Genomic DNA, 17604 nt, shown 5'->3' with positions numbered 1-17604 from the left:
GGAAACAAAAATGAGATTTTCTATGCTCACCCACAAACCAGCAATGGTAGATTTCTGCCTCTTCCTGAATCTGGTTCTGCTGAAGGTCTCTAATTAAGGAGATGTTTTTCTCATCATTGTCGAGGGTGTGCTCATAGGAGGACCATCTGCTTGTTGAGTTCGTCTAATATTGTAGTCTTTGCCTCACAATATAAAAACGCCTTGAGAAAACTGCTTTTTTTTTTGTGAAGGGATGCTTTAATTAAATTGCATATTTTTCTCATTTTTATTGTTGCTTATTTGTGACACTTTTTATGCAAACAGCTAAAGCCAAAGGTTTTCTGGCGATCTGAAAAACTGCCATATTATCTCACGTATCATATCTCACCCTTCTCCAGAATAACCACACACATTTGAGTTGATCTTATCGTATCAGGGTTTACTTCAGCATCAGCTTAAAGGCCAAGAAGTCAAAAATCTTGCATTAGAAACTGAAGATTTGAACTTAAAAGACCGTGTTCAATAGTTAACTCAAGCACTTGGGTCCATAATGTTCAAGTGCCTCACAGGCTCAACTTTATCTGTAGATTCATCGCATTTATAAAAAGGATGCAAGGACCAAAAATGATCTATCCTTAGATAAACACAATTACAAAAACTAGACACTTCAGATTATGGCATCTATCCTACGTTGTGACTGCCTGCTCTCTCCACGTCCTTTCCACCTTGGACCTCTGTGTTTTGTCATTCATTCTGTCTTCTCTGTGTATATATAGCCCTGCCCACTTTGGGAAGGGGTGAGGCACCCACCACATTGAAATTTGATCCCCACCTCCAAACATATTGTGCTATTATATCAATGCAATCACAGACAAAAATTGCAGATAAATAACAACCGGAAAAACTGTTTTCTCCCCGTCAACACATCACTGTAAATGTATATCTGTATAATGTTAAATCATATTACATGCAGTAAAATCTATTGGTTTAACAGCCTGGTTTTGAACGATGGACATCCTCTCACATACCTTTCCTTAATTTCTTTACTGTGCAAAAAAAAAAGAGTCCACTGTATTTTTCTCAGTAGTTACCTTTGTGCACATTAAAATCATTACAATTCACTGGATTTTCAACCAGTTTCGAGTGATTTTTAGTTCTGAAAGCATATTCTGATTTCCCATGAGCCCCCTCTGGTCGGTTATAACCCTTGAAAAAAAATCCTGTTAATGCCCCTGCATTTGGATCCTCTCATTACATCCTGACACTCTGCTGCATTTTTTTTTTTTTTAACCTGTCTCTGTCAGTCCACCAAACGCTATGAAAACCGCAGCAACACATTTCTGGAGCAGGCTACACCTTTAAGGTGGAGAAATGAATATTTAGTAAATGGAGTCCACTCATATAGTGAGTCACTGCGCTCTCATTTGCTTGCACACTCTTAAGTAGGGGTTTTCTTTGAGACAACGAGGTGTGCATGTGTACTTGGAAAGTAGTGCGTTTAAGAAACAAATAAATGTGTGGGAAGTTCCTTCATCTGTGCTAATCCACCTTTTATAGTGAGTGCTAGTAGTTGTTCTGTTTTTTTTTTCAATGAAATCAGTCCACAGTCAAAGCATGTGGGTTATCGTGTGCTCGTCCACAGCAACTGACACTGCCCTCAGTGCTCCCCTTTTATCTGACTGATGGAGTAAAATCACACGACTGGACCCCAGAGACCCCCTCCTCCTCCTCCACCTCCCATCCGCGCGCTGATCGGCATTGATACAGCAGCTCCGGTAGGGGCGGGGCAGCACTGCAGCAGTGCGCCTCTCGAGCTGTCTCCGGTAATGTTCCATAGGATACGCACGCCCCGCTCCGCCCCTGCCGCGAGACAGGTGGTCGGACTGTACGCCTTCATCCTCCAGCGCTCCCTGTTAGACTAAGAAGGAGGAAAAAAATCCGTTGACAACAGGGAAAGGGTCGGTCGGCGCGAGCGCGTCCCCGATGGACTTCCAGCGTGTGACCTCCGCGATCACCGGGCGGACAGCAGGAGAGGGGGGCAACAACGGGAACGCACGAGGAGAGCCCCGCCGATTTACTCCCAAATGTTTTGCAGCGGATTACTCGAGATGCCGTTCGCGGGAGAGGGTGTGCCGACGGGGGAATGAGATGCGCGAGTAAAAAAGTTGACACGATTTCTGGTGGGGATTTTCATCTGCGAGGCGGCGGGATCATTTCTGACTATCCTCCGGGCTGGGAAGTTCCCCTGGGGGGCTTCGTTATGGCTTCAGGCGCCGGTAAGGCTGCACAGCCCCCGGGCCGGGCTCCGCCGTTAACGGGACTGCGGCAGAGTTCTCCAACATCGAGCAGGAGCTGTACGACTATCAAATGCACAGCAAGATGTGCAAGAAGATCGCTCAGCTCACCAAGGTAAGACCCGCCGGTGACACCGAGAGAGGGAGGGAGGCGCGCCGCCCGGATGTCACTCCTGTCAGGCTGACTGATGATCCGCTGGCTGCCTCACACTCAGACACGGACGGCGCGTCAAAATAAATGAAAATACACATGAAATCCGTAGTTTAAAATAATATAAATAAAAAAATAATAATTTAAAAGGAGCAGGCTGGTAAAAGAAGCTATAAAGTCGGTACATAGGTCTACATGTTTTACATTATCTCGGGATAACGACGGGAAAACTTGGATCAGCTTCGTGACTGACAGCTGCAGATCCCGAGCACCAGACATCAGGCAGCAATTAGAACTGATGCAATTTTAATCAATCAGTAGATTTATGGATTACCTTCACCTTGCATCGATTTATAATCTGGACGGTTAGGATATTAAAACAATTCCACAGCTCACTGGGCCAGAGCCCAGAGTGATGCTTCTTTGTCTGACCAACAGAGAGAAAAACGACCCCAAAGGTGTGCTATCAATTAACTGTGGTGTGAAACAGATGAATCCCCACAGTTAATTAACAGCTTGGTACACCAACATGGCATTTCTCTGTGTTTATCAGGGAGTTTAACAGCTGCAGCAGCTGCATGTGGGGATTCACCCTCTCTGTATCTTCACAATAATGCTCACAGAGGCAGGGCATGACCCATGGCTTGTTGAGCTATGACAATTACTGATGACTGTGCACTTCTCATCTTCCCTTGTGGATGCACCTCTGTGTCTTTAAAAAAAAATTGGACTTCCTATCATGCACACAGGCCCAGGCAAACAAAGATGACACAGATGAGGGGTCAGCACTTGTGTCTGTGCTTGTTAGGGGAATTCGCCGACCCCGTCCTTCAACCTCTCGTGCCCCTCCGTTCCTTTCCACCCTGATTTCCCTCCACAGAAAGCCAGGACTTGTTTTTGTCTCCCCTGAAACTTCATGGCATGCCATGCCAGCCCCGCTTTAGCTCTGTGGCGACCACAGTAAATGAAACCCGGAGCGCGGCTGAAATATAAGAATCACCGATACACATATTTGGTGTGTTTGGTTTCCCCTGAGCTTTGGGATGCTGGGCATGTGGCACATGGTTTATTTGAGTTGTTTGGGGGGTGGAGAGCAGAGGAGAGGAAGTAGGAAATGGGTCAGCTGTGGTAACCTTATATATTTAATAACTCATATTCTGTGTGCATGGAGGCACACACGCACAAACACACCCACACATATGGACTTCTACTTAACACACCTCCTCACGTCTGCATCTCTCTTCCACTCACCCATCTTGAGTTGCACGACTCCCCCCCACACCTCTCCCCCATCAGTGAGAGCAGTCTGCCCTGGCTGAATGGGTGCTGCTAAAGATAAGCCAGCAGCACGTCGGAGTGTGTTTACATGGCAAAAGAAGCCAATGGGAAGGAATTGAGAGCTGACCGTGTCAGGCCAGCTGTTGTGAATGTTCACATAAGGTTGCATGCACACACACACACACACAAACACAACTACAGAGAGAGGAGTAGTGTCTCTGCATGACTCACAGAGATCAACAGTAGCATATTAAAGTGTGTGCTTATGTGCACACCTACACGTCAGACTGGTGGCTCTAATTCTGTCTTTGGATTTCCTGCACTTACCCTATCAAGTGTACACTAGGCGCTGTGTTCCCTGCTTTGTAATCCAGCACACCCAGTACCCTCTTTGATATGTGTGGAGGTATGTGTGAGAGTGGGAGAGGGCGGCTGATGTAAGAGAGTGTGTGTTTGTGTGCACGCTTGCTTTGTCTCTTTGCCTAACCTCTCCTCTGTGCACCGAGTGAGTCAAGTCTACGTCTCACTCCTGTTTCAGCTGCCTTGTCTCTTGCTCTCCTTTACACTGTAGACAGAATATTAATTTCATGCTTTGCTGACTATGAAGTTACTGTCAATGAGCACGGGCACTGGCTTGTGAGGCCACATGAATAACATTATCGACCGGCAGGATCGATAAGGGGATCTCGAGGCAGGATTTACAGTGGCGGGCTCTCGCCACTCTCTGGCCAAGCTGCCAAAGATTTAAACCCAGAGAGCTGAATCAAAGTGTGAAGCCGTCTTTAATCCCAGCTCCTAAAATAAATCCGATAAATACTGTTCGTGACGGCATGTAGTAGTTTTACTTAACTGTGTGAAAGCGGGTTTTCCTTAAATCTGACCTTAAAGTGAGCTGACGCTAAACATACACTGTCTGTATGAATAAAAATGAACAGATAATGGTAAGCGCAGCGGTAGTAGGAGCTGTTGAAGTGACTCATTCATGCCAGTGACATATAAATATCCTACCTATACTTTAAATAGGTAAGGCAGCAAACTTCTAGAGTAGCAGCAAGCCTCCTCCAACCCCCACCCGAGTGCATGAAATAGAACAAGAGTGGATTTTTCAAGTGCATAGATGTCACTGCTTTTATGATAAAGATAAAACATGTCATACAGATTTAGATCAGTGGTTTCCTACCTGTCCTGTAACTCTAAAGATAAAGCAGCGATAGCTCTTTAATACATCGCTGACTGAGCTTGGGCTGATCATTTTTCCTTCTTAGAGTAGGTCATGTGATTAATTTTCAGAGGAATGAAAAGGTGACTCTCATAGGTCAAGTAGTGATACTTCAGATGTACTCGATATAGCAAATAGTACCCCCCCTACACACACACAAGCACACTCCGAGAAGAGCGGCAGATGGAAGAACCTGCTGGTCAAAAAAAACCTGAATACATTTTTTTGTGTTACACATTCCTCTGATTACCTTTTATTAAGATAATGAGGTAATCTGCAAAGACCTGTTTTGTTAATGTTTGGTCAGATGGTTTTGGTTAGACAAAAGTGCTCATCAGAGCTAATTAGAGGCTCAAAAGGGGGCAGGTGTTTGCAAAATCTGACTGTGTGTCAAACTTAGACAGACAGAAGGTCCAACCCAGATCAGCACTGACAGAAAGGGGAGTTTCACTGGTGAGGCCCACTTAAGCTCAAACTGGGCTGTATGCGCTCCATGATGTAAAATGAGTTTGACATTCCTGATGTATGGGGACAGTAGGTCCACAGGCTTCACTGAAACCACAATAGCTCGGATGTCGTCCTGCTTAACAAGGTCTGTGTCAGGTGTTGGGGAACCAGGACATACTGATGAGAAGTGGACGGCTGGAACAAGGCATACATGGACAAGGACTGATAATATAGAATTGATGGATTGCTGCTATGCCAGCTGATAAAATGACTGGTGTGAGTGGCTCCAGCAGATTTCAGGCACAGCATCAGAGGTCCAGAAGAGCGCACTCCTACAAACAACTAAAATACTGCACAGGATCCTCAGTTTCCCATTCCTCCGGTCGAGGACCCGAGCTTGAGGAGCACACATATACCACCCCCAGGGGGTGAGAGGGAGATTTTTTTTCTTTCAAATAATATAGTCAGTGTAAGTCTAAGTAATCCCTGAAACTAAAAGGTTCAGATTGCTCTAGCTTCAGTTAGTATTTCTTTTCTAGTCTTGGCTCTATGTGACATCAAAGAGAGCGAGTATCATCTCGAGCACACGGCGCTGGATAGAGCACAGAAGCCCCACCCACCTGATGTCAGTCGGAAGTAATCTGAATAAAAGGGAGAAGTTAAAAAATGCTGAGGGATTGTACCAAGGTCCAGTGTAAAATAAATCTGGATTATTTAGAACTGTGAATCATGCAAAGTTACTAATAGGTCCCTCTTAAATCTATCTGAATATGGTGGTAACCATTTTAGATCCTGTTTCCAAGACATCAGTCTTCACATCTTTTAGCTTATGAGCTTGGCGTTGAAAAATTCCAGAGCCACGACCTTGACACCGTCCAGCACCTCTGGGATAAATTGCCATGCAGACTGCAGGCCAGGCTGCATCATGTACCCTTTGTAGATGACCTCACGTGTGCTGCTTTAGTTCAATGGGAGCAAATCCCGGCAGTCAGACCCCAAAATGTTGTGGAAATTCTGATTCTGATTTGGAAATTTTTCCCAGAAGAGTGCAGGCTGTTTCGACAGCATGTTAATGAACAGAGTTGGGTGTAAAGTTCAGGTGTCTGCAGGTGTACTTTGTAACCCCTCAGGGGTCCAAACCCAAGGACGGGAACCACTGGTCTGCATTATTAATAGTAATTATCTAATAACCTTCATTAAATCTTTTTTTCTCTATGCTCTCACTTTCAAACCAGCCAAAGAGGACAGCAAAGAACGTCCTCCCCCCTTAGAGCCTGTCCCCGTTTCAGAGTCCTCTTCATTCCTCCCTGTCATGAGTCATTGTTTGCTAAAGTTTGCACATCGTGATGTGATTGAATAGCCGGTGTGACATACTCCACCAGCGTTTGATGGACAGGAATTAGAGAAATCTCAAATTTGACATCAATACCAAAACCTGCTTTACAATAAATACGTAACAGATTACTGGAGACTGACAGTGTCGAGGTAATGTAAATGTGTGTGAGAGAGGATTAATGACATGCACACACACACTCACACATTGGGCAGAGAGAGAGACACAGGGAATGTCCGGCAGGCCTGTACCAGCTGCAGACAGAGAGGCGTCTGAGTAAAATATGAGCCCATGTGTCTCCCGGATACAGTACGCACATGCGTGTGTGTCCACACAAACACACACACACCTCTGCGAGTGGGTAAGTGAGACGTCAGGGTCACCAGGAGGAGATGATGACATGGCGCAGGGGGTAAAGTGAATAGCGGGGAGAAACAGGCCGTATTTCATAGGTTAGTAGCGCTCTATATGGAGAGGTTGAAGGGAGGTTCCATACATGCTGACAGGCATCACTGAGTGTACTCAGATACACAGTTTGTCAGTGTTGCTATTTAAAGTCTAGTATTATCTCGACTGGTGGAGAGCACTGTTGCCTTACAGCAAGGAGGTCCTGGGGTTGAATCCCCTGGGCTTTCTGTGAGGAGTTGGCATGTTCTCTCTGAGCGCTCCAGCTTCCTCCAAAAGTCCAAAGACATGCATGTTTAGGTTAATTAGCAAATCTAGGTGTGAATAGCTGTCTGGCTCTTTGTGTTAGCAAAGGCTGGAGATCTGTCTCCCCTTCCCATCTTTTCTATAGTTTTAGTTTTGGTCTCCTCTATGGTACATTTACATAATTCACAGTACAAAATTGTTATTTTTTTAGCTGGTTTTTGGTGCAGCCAGTTTGAGCTCCTCTCTCTTTAAGCCAACTCTCTTTTGATTGGCTGTCTTTCACAAACAGAAGGTTTGTGCAACCTTGTGTGCCCAAGATGATCAGGCTATATTCTCCCTCTGACATTATTAAAACTTTCCATCCATCAATTTTCTTATATTCTTACATTTCTTATAGCTGTCATAGAATGAGAGGCAGGCTACAGCCATGACACTATATTAGAAATTAACATGCATGTCTTTGGAGTCTGGGAGCAAGAGAACATGCACAGAAAGGTCCTAGCTGGTCAGAGGACTCAAACCCAGCTGTGAGGCATCACAGTGGTGCTGCATCATGTTGATGAGATCCAAGAGAAGAAATAGTTTCTGAAAGCAGACTGAAACATTAGCTTTTAGCTCACAGGTGATTGTTTGTACACATCCTGCCCTCATTACTGCCCCTGTTTAATATGTGACTCTATCACTGTAACAGGATATATATGATAAAACACTGTATTACTGTAATATTTGTCAGCATAAAGCTGCCATAAGGATGTAACCAGGTCTGCTCATATGAGGCTGAAAACTCCCATAAAATATTGAATATATCTACCAGTTTTACTCTAAATACGTGCATATTTTTAACAAGGTGGCCAAGGTCATTTTTAATCTTTTCATATCAAGTTGTGGAAATTCATTATTCAGTCAATATTACTCAACAATGACTCACCATTCAGGTTTCAAATATTCTGCATTTGGTTGCAAAAATAATAAAAGTGCTACACAAAAGGGCTTTTTTTCAGTCTCTTGACCTTTGGGATCTCTGCTGCGTTGCTTGATGGATTCTGACCTCTAATGTTCTAAGTCATCAGATTTTGGTGGATTAAAAAAAAAGGGAGTTAACCAAGAAAGTCAAAAAATATTAGACTTGGTGGTTTATTTATGGAGGTAAGTGGTCTAATATCACGTATCTGTAAAGTGGGTAAAAATGTGGATTTTTCAAGCACCATTCACCAAGTGAAAAAAAGACACTTCAAAATAATCACAAAGAAGTCTGGTATTAACTTTCCAAGACTAAGGGAGTCAAAGACATGGCAAGTTGAAGCATGAACTCAACACACGGTGATGAGCATTATGCATTAACATTAAAAACATCCATGAGTGGTGATTTGTTTGCATTTATCTGCAAAGATAAATTGTCATGTATCCCTAAAAGAGAGGATAAGCTGCTGCTTTTAATGGACATGTGCTTCAGTGAATGTTTTTTTATAATCCATAGTCAAAATGCTTATTTAACGATGGCTCGCACATTTAAGCAATAGAGGAAAAAATACAGTGAGACAAAACAAAACAACGGAATATTTAAAAAAAATATTTTTCACATCACTTTTTAGAAGATGCCCTTCTTCCTCCACCTTATATACACAACAGTTGAGTGGAAAAATAATGCAGGGAGGCAAGGAGACACAAACAAGCAAACCAAAAATCGCTGCTGCATAGATAAATATCTCTCTGTTTTTTAGTGTTTGTGTCTTGAAGGCTTAAATGTGCACAGCTCTTAAATCCTTGCCCGCTTGTCGCTGATGCTCCAGGTGATTTATTCTCTGAACATGAAGAATGAGGAGCAGGAGGCGGCCCTGCAGGCGTTGAGCAACGCCCACCACGACGAGCTGCACCGGATCCTGATGGAGACGTGCCACGAAGGGGAGGGGTCAGCCCTGAGGACACGCCTCCTGGAGCTGCAGGAATCTCTGGATGAGCAGCAGCGAGTCGGGGCCCAGGTGCGTGCATGTGTGAGTCCTTGTTTATGGGGTTGGGGGTCGGGGTGGGGGTACGCTGATCATCAGATGAGTTGCTGAAGGACTTGTTGTGTCTCTGTAATTTAATGTCTAACCTCCCAGTGAGGGCAGCAAATCAAACCTGGCCCTAACATGACCTACGGCAGCCAGCCTCGCTCAGAAAGCCCGTTACTTTACCCAGTCTTCATAATTTATATGCTGTGCACCACAATAAAACATCAACATGAATCATAAATACCCACATGACTTTCCTATCGAGTCCGTGGGGGGGGAACAAAAAAGCGTCTTAACAACTAAATACATAAAAAATGCACACGGGGACCTAATACTTTTATTTTGAAATGTTTTTCCTTGTTATCTGTCTGGTATGTCTGGCATCTGTCATGTTTTTTCATTTCGTACTGTCATTTTCTCGAGTCAAAGCAGGTAGATCAGCGTGGGTCTGATACAAGAAAACACCTGTACAAACCTACCAGACTCACATAGACAGGCTTTCAACGTATGAACCGCAGGGATGTGTTTTTAAGTGAAACAGGCTACAGACAATGATAAGTGTCACACATCAAACAACCTGGAACAGGATTAATGCGCCAATAAAAGAAAGCCTTATCACCTTTACAGCAGACGAGTGTTGTAGCGCCACTGGTGCAAAAACCATGAGAATGTGAGTGTGTCAAAAAAACTGTGATATCTCTCACAGGTACCTATGAGCATAAATGACATAACATCTATAATAAAACACTTATGCTAATAAAATATGTCTCTAACATCTTTAATTTCATAGTATTATCTTGTTTTGGCACTTTTTAAATCAGACTAGTGCTGCTGAGATCTTCCACACAACCACCTCTAAGCCTCTTACACAAAATAGGCCGAAAAACAGAAAATATTCATTGAGGTGAAGTTAAAATGCCTCATTTATGATGTCAGTGGTCAGAAATGAATGGCAGGACTGCTGCAAGCTGATAGAAGGGCAACAGTAACTTATTAAATATCCCCTTGTTAAGAAGGTGGTATGCAGAAGAGCATCTGAACACACACAATGGACGACGGCAACAGAAGACCACATTAGGTGGAACTACTGTCAGCTAAGAACAGGAAGCTGAGGCTATGGTTTGCATGAGCTCCCCAAAACTGCACAACAGAAGATTAGAAAAATGTTGCCTGATCTGATGTCTCGATTTCTGCCGTGACATGTAGATGATAGTGTCAGAATTTGGCATCAAAAACATGAAAGCATGGCTCCATCCTGCCGTGTATAAGCAGTTCAGGCTGCTGATGGTGTAATGTTGTTTGGGATATTTTCGCGGTACTCTTTGGGTGCACCTAACAAAGTGGCTGCTGAGTGAGCTGAATAGTTGCAGTGCACGTTTGTTTTTGCATAAATATTACAATGTTACAGAACATTTCCTGAAATTCACCTCTGGAAAAGAATAATAAGCTAATAAGCATATAGTATTTGTTTATTTGTTATCACAGTATTGAACAGTGTCAACACACATTCCTGCAGATCTAAATATTAAGAATAAGGGTTCCATAAATGCCCAAAAACAGCAAATCTTTGGGTTCAAATGAGGCTTATTTTGCAAGAAAAGTATAGCTAATATAACTAATATGGAGCTATGTCAAGGAAACCCACACAGTGTCTCCCCCCTTGGGTTATAATTTTTGCAGCTTGCTGCATGTTGAGGCTTCTTTCTGATTTCTGGTTTTGTGACTTTTGAAGAAGTTGTTTGCGGCTCTGAGTTGCCTGAGCTCGACATTGCAGGCTGGTAATGATGTTTTGCCACATACTGAGTATTGTGTGAATGTCACAGCGTTACCACTAATTGGCCAGTCTGGCCTTTTACAAATGTTTTGTATAGTCTGTGTCCACACTGTTCGCTCCAGCCGTCTGTACAGTTCCCAGATCTCAGCACAGTGAAACACCTTTGAACAAGCATGCATTTGTTATTGCATAAGTATCATTGTAGCACGGAACAAAGTGTGAAAGGGTTTTCCGAGTGTTGTTGGAGAAAAATTAGGCGCTTTTTAGGGAAGGTGGTCACTGAGTTATTCTCTCGTCCTCTGTGGCTCCAGGTGCAGGCGGACTTTGAGTTCTTCCGCATCCAGGCGGAGGAGAGGGAGCGTGAAACGGAAGCGGAGCTGAGAAAAGAGTTTGAGGAAAAGCTCCAGGCTGCGCAGGAAAACCTCCAGGAGGCCAAGGCCCAGATCAGTGTTGCCCAGGAGGAAAACCTGAGACTGAGCAAAGAACTGGAGAATGCTGAGGAGCAGATCCAGCAACTAGATGACAAATGCGAGGAGCTCCAGAAAACAGTCGTTGATGAGGAGAAAAACAGGAAGGAGGAGGATAGGCAAAGAGAAGATGAGGAGGAAAAGAAGAAGGAGGAGGAGGAGAGGAAAATGGAGCAGTGCGAGGAAAGGATTAAAGCCCTCCTGGAGGAGCTAAAGGCACTAAAGGAGGAGAGGGATCGAGCGGAGGAGGAGAAGAGGCGAGCCGTGAAAGAGGAGCGGGAGCAATGGGAGCGAAAGGTGAACGATCTAAACGAGGAGAGAGAGGAAATGAGGAAGAAGATAGAGGCGGAGTGGAGGGAAGAGCGGCAGAGGTGGGAGGAGAGGGAAGAGGAGGAGAAGAAAGGGATGCACAGCGCTCTGCGGGAGAGGGTGAAGAGGGCCGAGGCAGAGGTGGAGAGTCACCTGGAGAGGCTAGCCGAGAGCAAGAGAAACACAGTGAAGCTGCAAGAGCGAATACAGGTACGCGCCTTTTCTCTCGTCCCTGCGTGCATAATCCAGCGCTGGGAAGGGAAATTGAAATGTTGCAGCTTCCTGTCTCTGATGCGCCCAGCTAATAGTGTTGATGGGAAAGAAGGGAGTGAAGTAGAAGCAGAACTGGGGGGTGGAGGGTGAGTGGGGGTGGGGGAGGCATCTTGCTTGTCTAACCACAAGCTGCCTTCCCTGAATGTTATTCCCACTGCCAACTAGCTGCTAATGAGTAGTTGGAGCAGGATAGATTCGCTGCACCACCTCACGCATGAGCATTAAGAAGCCCTGTGAGAGCTGGCATGGAGCTGACATGCAGTAAGTCCTCACAGCAGACCATTAAAGGCTTGCAGCTGGGCAAGACAGCTCCCTGACTCACCACATTTCATCCCTCATTTTTTTTCTGTTTGTCTGATTGTGTTCACTCCCTCCTCCCTCGTCTGTGTCAAATTTGCTGTCAGCCTCTCTCTCTTTCTCGTCTTTCTCTTTTTTTTCCTTTTCTATTCCCTCGTGGCCTCTTGTCAACCCGCAGTACTATTCTGCATCGCCTGACCTTAATTGCCCTCATGCTAAACTCCTTCCTGGCCTTTATCCCTCCCCTGCAGGACCTGGAGGAGGAGCTGGAGCTGGATCGCAGGCGTGTGTCCGAGGCCGAGGGCGTGGCCAAGCGGGCTGAAGAGGAGCTCGCTGTAGCTAAGGAGCGTCTGCTGCTGCAGGAAGACGAGCTGCAGAGCAGAGCAGGTAGTCTGCCTCTCGCACCTGTCAATCTTACCTGCCCTGCTCGGAGCGAGCTTGAAAAAACTGAAGCTGTGCCGGGTGCACGTCCCCATTCCTCATTCAAACACGCCGTTAATTAAGTTTTCCGCTCACGCTGCCATAATATGTAGAGAAATGTAACAAATTATTCATTCCTGCTCAAAGGCAAACAGTTTCATCAAACTGGCATCTCACCCCGTCAGCACAAAACTCTGAGTTTTATTTATTGCACAGGAATGGGTTTTAATTCAGACCCTTCCTCAGTCAGAACTGGTCAGATGATCCATTCTGCTTCTGCTATAGACGATCAATCAATTATTTTGTGTGTTAGAGGAGCTGCTGAATCGAGGAGGCTGCGAGGTGTGTGTGTGCGCTGAAATGGAGGAGCTGAGGAGCCAGGTGAGCCGTCTGCAGAGCAGGAACAGAGAGCTGGAGCTGCAGAGCAGCGGCCGCAACAGCGACCACGCCAGGCAGATACGCCAGGTAGCACACACACACATGCACATATGGTAAAATTGCAACGTGGACAAAAATATAAGCACAGCATGAATGAGTGTGCTGTGTTGTGTGTTTATAGCACGCTGAAGCACTGTCCAGTTTGCGCTCAGAGATGGTGAGAGCCCAGACAGAAGAGCTGCGTCGCATTCAGAAGCACGCGGACGACGAGCGGGACAAACTGCAGAAGGAGATCCAAAAAGAACGAGAGAGCCTGCGGAGGGAGCGGGAGCAGGAGAGGGATCAGTTCGAGAAGGAAAGGAACCGAATACGGCGAGAAAGAGACGAGGAAAAGGAAGCGCACCACAGACAGCTGGAAGAGGTCAAGGATCGCGTGAGGAGAGAGAAGGAGGAAGAGGTGGACCGCCTGCGCAAAGAGCTGGAAGTGGAGAGGGTCCGCATTCGTTCCCAGCTCGACAAGAACATCGAACAGGTCGAGGTGGAGAGAGCCGGCGTGCAGCTGAAGCTGGAGGAGGAGAAGAAGAGGCTGGCGGAGAAGGCCGAGGAGGACAGGAAGCGACTGAAGGAGCAGGTGCGGAAGGCGATAGAGGAGGTGATGAGGAGACACGCGGCTGAATTAAACGGCGTCCAAGAAGCTCTGAGCTCCGAGAAGAAAACCAACCAAGAGGTCAGCATGTGTCTGCACACATTTAACTTTAACAGACATCTGCCACAGTGATCATAACAGGAGAAATCAGGTTAGAGGGGAAAACCGGAGAAAGAAGCTGCATTTTTGATACCACTTAGTGACCTGACCTGTTTGGCTACTATATTTAAAAACTGAGGCTATATATCATAAATGAGCATTAGTGATTTTGCACTGGAACCCAGTGAGATGATGCTGTAAGAAGTAAGAGGAGGCTGGCTCTGTGTTAGGACCAGACACAGATTCTTTATAATGTGCACTGCTTGCATCTCAAATTTAAAAACGGCCTGCTGTGGAAGCCGAAAAACACAGGCTTCATTATTTTTAGCTTCAGTCACACTTTGGATGTAATTATTTTTGATATGAGCACAAACCGTTGCCAACACACAGTAAAAATCTCCCTGCCTGCAGTCAAACACGTACCGTAAGCCATGAGGGTCGAGGCAAAAGTTCACCCGTCTAATCCACGAACCTGAGAAAAAGTTTGCGTGGGTCGGGCCACCGAGGAGCGTCGACAGTAACCAGGTTACTGAAGTTCACAGAAACGCAGCGCCTGAGTCGACTCTCTTTTGCACAGTCGAGCCTCAGCAGGGGTGCTGCCTGATTAAAACAGAGCTTTTAAATATTTTGGGCTTGTGAAACTTGAAAATAAAGCGAAAGCCTGCATCGCTTGTCAGCAGTTTCCTCTTTTTTTAACCTGAATATTTTCAGAGTGATTTGAAAGAAAGGGATTATGGGAAAAAATCTGTGAACGATTATGTTTGTGTAGCAAAAACGCTTTCCTTTGATCCAGTTAATTCTCTTGTGACCCCCCGTAGGGAGAGTTCTCACCCCCAGATTGAACCAAAAGAGAAATTTAATAGACATTTTTTGCTCCCAGTAAATGTAGAAATTTAAAGATTTTATCATATAATTGCCTACCCTTTGAGCCCTCTTATCATGTTCACTTCATTATTACTAATTATTAATTAGGCTCACTTGTAAGAAGATGACAGAAGGGTAGGGTCGAGTGTTAAAAAGGAGATTCTTTGCTAATGTTATAATAGTTTTGATGAGGATGAATGTTTTTATGAAGGTGTGCGTGCGTTTGGAAGAGGAGAGGAGAGCTGCTGAGGAGCTACGCAGCAGGATGGAGAAAGAAAGAGAGGAGCTGAGGACGAAACTGAAAGATGCCACCAGTGAGGTTAGAAGTCAGGTTACGCTAACTGAGAGTAAAACATCAGCTGTAGTTCCTGTGACATGTGAAGAGAAAGAGATATGTTCTTGTGATCTCAGATCTGTAGGTTGGAGTCACTGATCCACCATAAAGACAAGAAAGACAAGGCGACCCCCGATGCTCCATCCTCGTGTGGAACGCAGTGCTCCCGTCTGGAGGAAGAGCTCCATCAGGCTCGGAGTCGACTGGCTCGCATTCAGGACGAGGCTGAGAGGCAGCGGGACAGGCACCAGAGAGAGATCGCATCCCTGAAAGCTGACAAGCATCGGCTGGAGGAGAAAGTCCTGGAGCAGAGTCGTATGAACACGGAGAGGAATCTTCTAGAGCAAAACCAGAAGCACACGGAAGACCGGATCAGGTAGCAGATCAAACACAGACCTGCCAGACCTGCTCAGGCTTCCATTACAAAGTCTGCTTGTAATCAGCCTCCTGCCGCCGCTCAGCTAAATGATCTTTGGGTAACATCAAAGTCAGGAAGGAAATCACTCCAACTGAAGCTCATGGCATATTTTTTTCTCTCTTGCTGCAGTCGAGTTTGAATAAACTTTATTGACTTGGAACGTGTTGTAACAGAACAAACGCACGCCAAGAAATTAGATGTAGCAGCAGAAAAAATTCTGTGTGAGCCGGTAAACGGTGTCGGCACATTAATGAAAATTAAATCAATATCACCAATTAGTCTGCCCTCCCCGACAGACGTATTTTATTAGCCTGTTTTTCACCATGTGCCGACAGTAATTAGAGCATATGTGCAAACAAAAACCAGCCCTCTGCATTTATTTTAAATGTGTTTGATCACTCGAAACTATCAGTTTACACGCAGTTCCCCCTTCAGTACATGTCCTCTTTTTTCCCTCATTCAAATACACCCATTAAAACCCAACCTGTCAGCTGAACATATAACAGGTTATCTTATTATCTTAATATGGCAATGCATTAATATAAAACTCAGATTTTATATTTATGTACTTTATGGAATTGGATGCTCCTCTGCATGTTTGCTGCAAAAAATAAATAGGAACTGCTTTGCAATGTTAGACGGCATATAACCAGAAGAAATTTTAAAAAGTCATTTTGCATGTAGGTTAGCTGTGTCTCACTCTTTGTTCTGATGTATGCCTCCAGGGCGGAGTGCGAGGATCGTCTCAGAGCAGAGTTCAGGATAGAGATGAACGCCGCCGTCGCCGAGAGCGAGCAGAGATGGCAGAGCCGGGAGGAGGAGCTGCAGGCTCAGATCTCTGAGCTGCAGGGTCAGCTCACCGAGCTAGAGTCGCAGGTGAGCCCTCTGCAAATCGAATTATAGAAACCCATTTGTGATGCTTGGCCCTGATTGTCTCTTTAGAAACGTAATCAGGCTGTTTTGCCATTCTGCTTTGGCTTCATTATTCAAATTTTGCCTGAACAGATGAAAAATAATCAGGCGGGTTGGCAGCGTAGCTGATATCTTGAATCAGGCGTATTTATTTAAAAACAGAGCCGTGCAATTAAGGTTCATTCACTGCAAAAGAGCAGCGTGACTCATGTTCTCAGAGCAGTCGTGAGATCCAGCGTTAAAATAAATAAGGTGGGATTTCAGCCACTGGAAGCGCCGTTATGGAAGCTGGAGATCATGGGAGTGGCTGTCCAAACTGTTCGTTTCATCTGAGCCAGAGGTCTGAATCATCGTCAGCTTTGCACCTCTTGCTGAAAACCCACGACCTGCCACACCAGCTTGGCTGAAGAGGCGTGCTGACGCGTTTGTTCGATTGATGATGAATTGGTTTCTTTGTAATGACAGCAAACTGAGACAAAGGGAGACATGCTGTTGAAACATACATACACATTTTCCCCTTTGAAAATCTCTGTTTTTTTAAATATGGATGGTGTAATTTTCATGACTTTTCTTTTAGGTTATTGTTATGTAATGATTTTAGTGGTCGAGCCCTCTTGGGTTAAAATTGGGCTGAATGTTGCGCATGAGTTAAATCAGTTTGACCCCTAGACTAACTCTTAATGGAACTGCTGCAATGTTCATAGTTGAGTTGAATATTTTTTTTTCCCCTCCTGAGGCAAAGATGATGTCATCATCTTGTTTTGACAGACCAATGACCCAAAAAAATATTCAGCTTTCCATCCTAAATGATGGAGAAAAGCATCACTTGCATCCTCAGTAGGGTCATCGGTTGTTTTGGGTCTTTTACATCCTGATCTCTGAGCCTGTATCCATGAGGTATTAGTCCTGGCTTGTCTGTAGTGATCTGAAGTCATTTGAGGACTTCTTCACTGCTGCTCACACTCTGTTGATGGCTTTTCTTTTTACGTGATAACCCAGAAGCTGTAGGCTTTGCAAAGCGATTCTGCTGTTAATCTCCCATTTGACCCCTCGTCAACGACCCTTCTTCA

At 45.0% G+C, this 17604-nt stretch overlaps 1 protein-coding gene across 7 annotated transcripts in view; it reads left to right on the top strand.

Annotated features, from left to right (window-relative positions):
• The first annotated feature begins 433 nt into the window (after nucleotides 1-433).
• fam184b (family with sequence similarity 184 member B) overlaps nucleotides 434-17604 on the top strand; it is a 33512-nt gene continuing 16341 nt past the window's right edge. The window contains exons 1-9 of one of the 7 annotated variants that reach the window (XM_005456895.4): nucleotides 434-2388; nucleotides 9143-9343; nucleotides 11429-12103; nucleotides 12715-12850; nucleotides 13197-13348; nucleotides 13443-13988; nucleotides 15082-15189; nucleotides 15282-15580; nucleotides 16348-16498. In XM_005456895.4, coding sequence (XP_005456952.2) covers nucleotides 2347-2388; nucleotides 9143-9343; nucleotides 11429-12103; nucleotides 12715-12850; nucleotides 13197-13348; nucleotides 13443-13988; nucleotides 15082-15189; nucleotides 15282-15580; nucleotides 16348-16498 — 2310 coding nt within the window. In that variant the 5' untranslated portion in view covers nucleotides 434-2346. The remainder of the gene's footprint in view (nucleotides 2389-9142; nucleotides 9344-11428; nucleotides 12104-12714; nucleotides 12851-13196; nucleotides 13349-13442; nucleotides 13989-15081; nucleotides 15190-15281; nucleotides 15581-16347; nucleotides 16499-17604) is intronic. The other 6 variants (XM_005456891.4, XM_005456893.4, XM_005456892.4 and 3 more) reach the window with 6 other exon arrangements.

This window comes from Oreochromis niloticus, linkage group LG6 (genome assembly GCF_001858045.2).
Source record: "Oreochromis niloticus isolate F11D_XX linkage group LG6, O_niloticus_UMD_NMBU, whole genome shotgun sequence".
In the NCBI taxonomy this organism is placed as follows: Eukaryota; Metazoa; Chordata; class Actinopteri; order Cichliformes; family Cichlidae; genus Oreochromis; species Oreochromis niloticus.
This window is presented reverse-complemented; position numbering and strand designations above follow the sequence as displayed.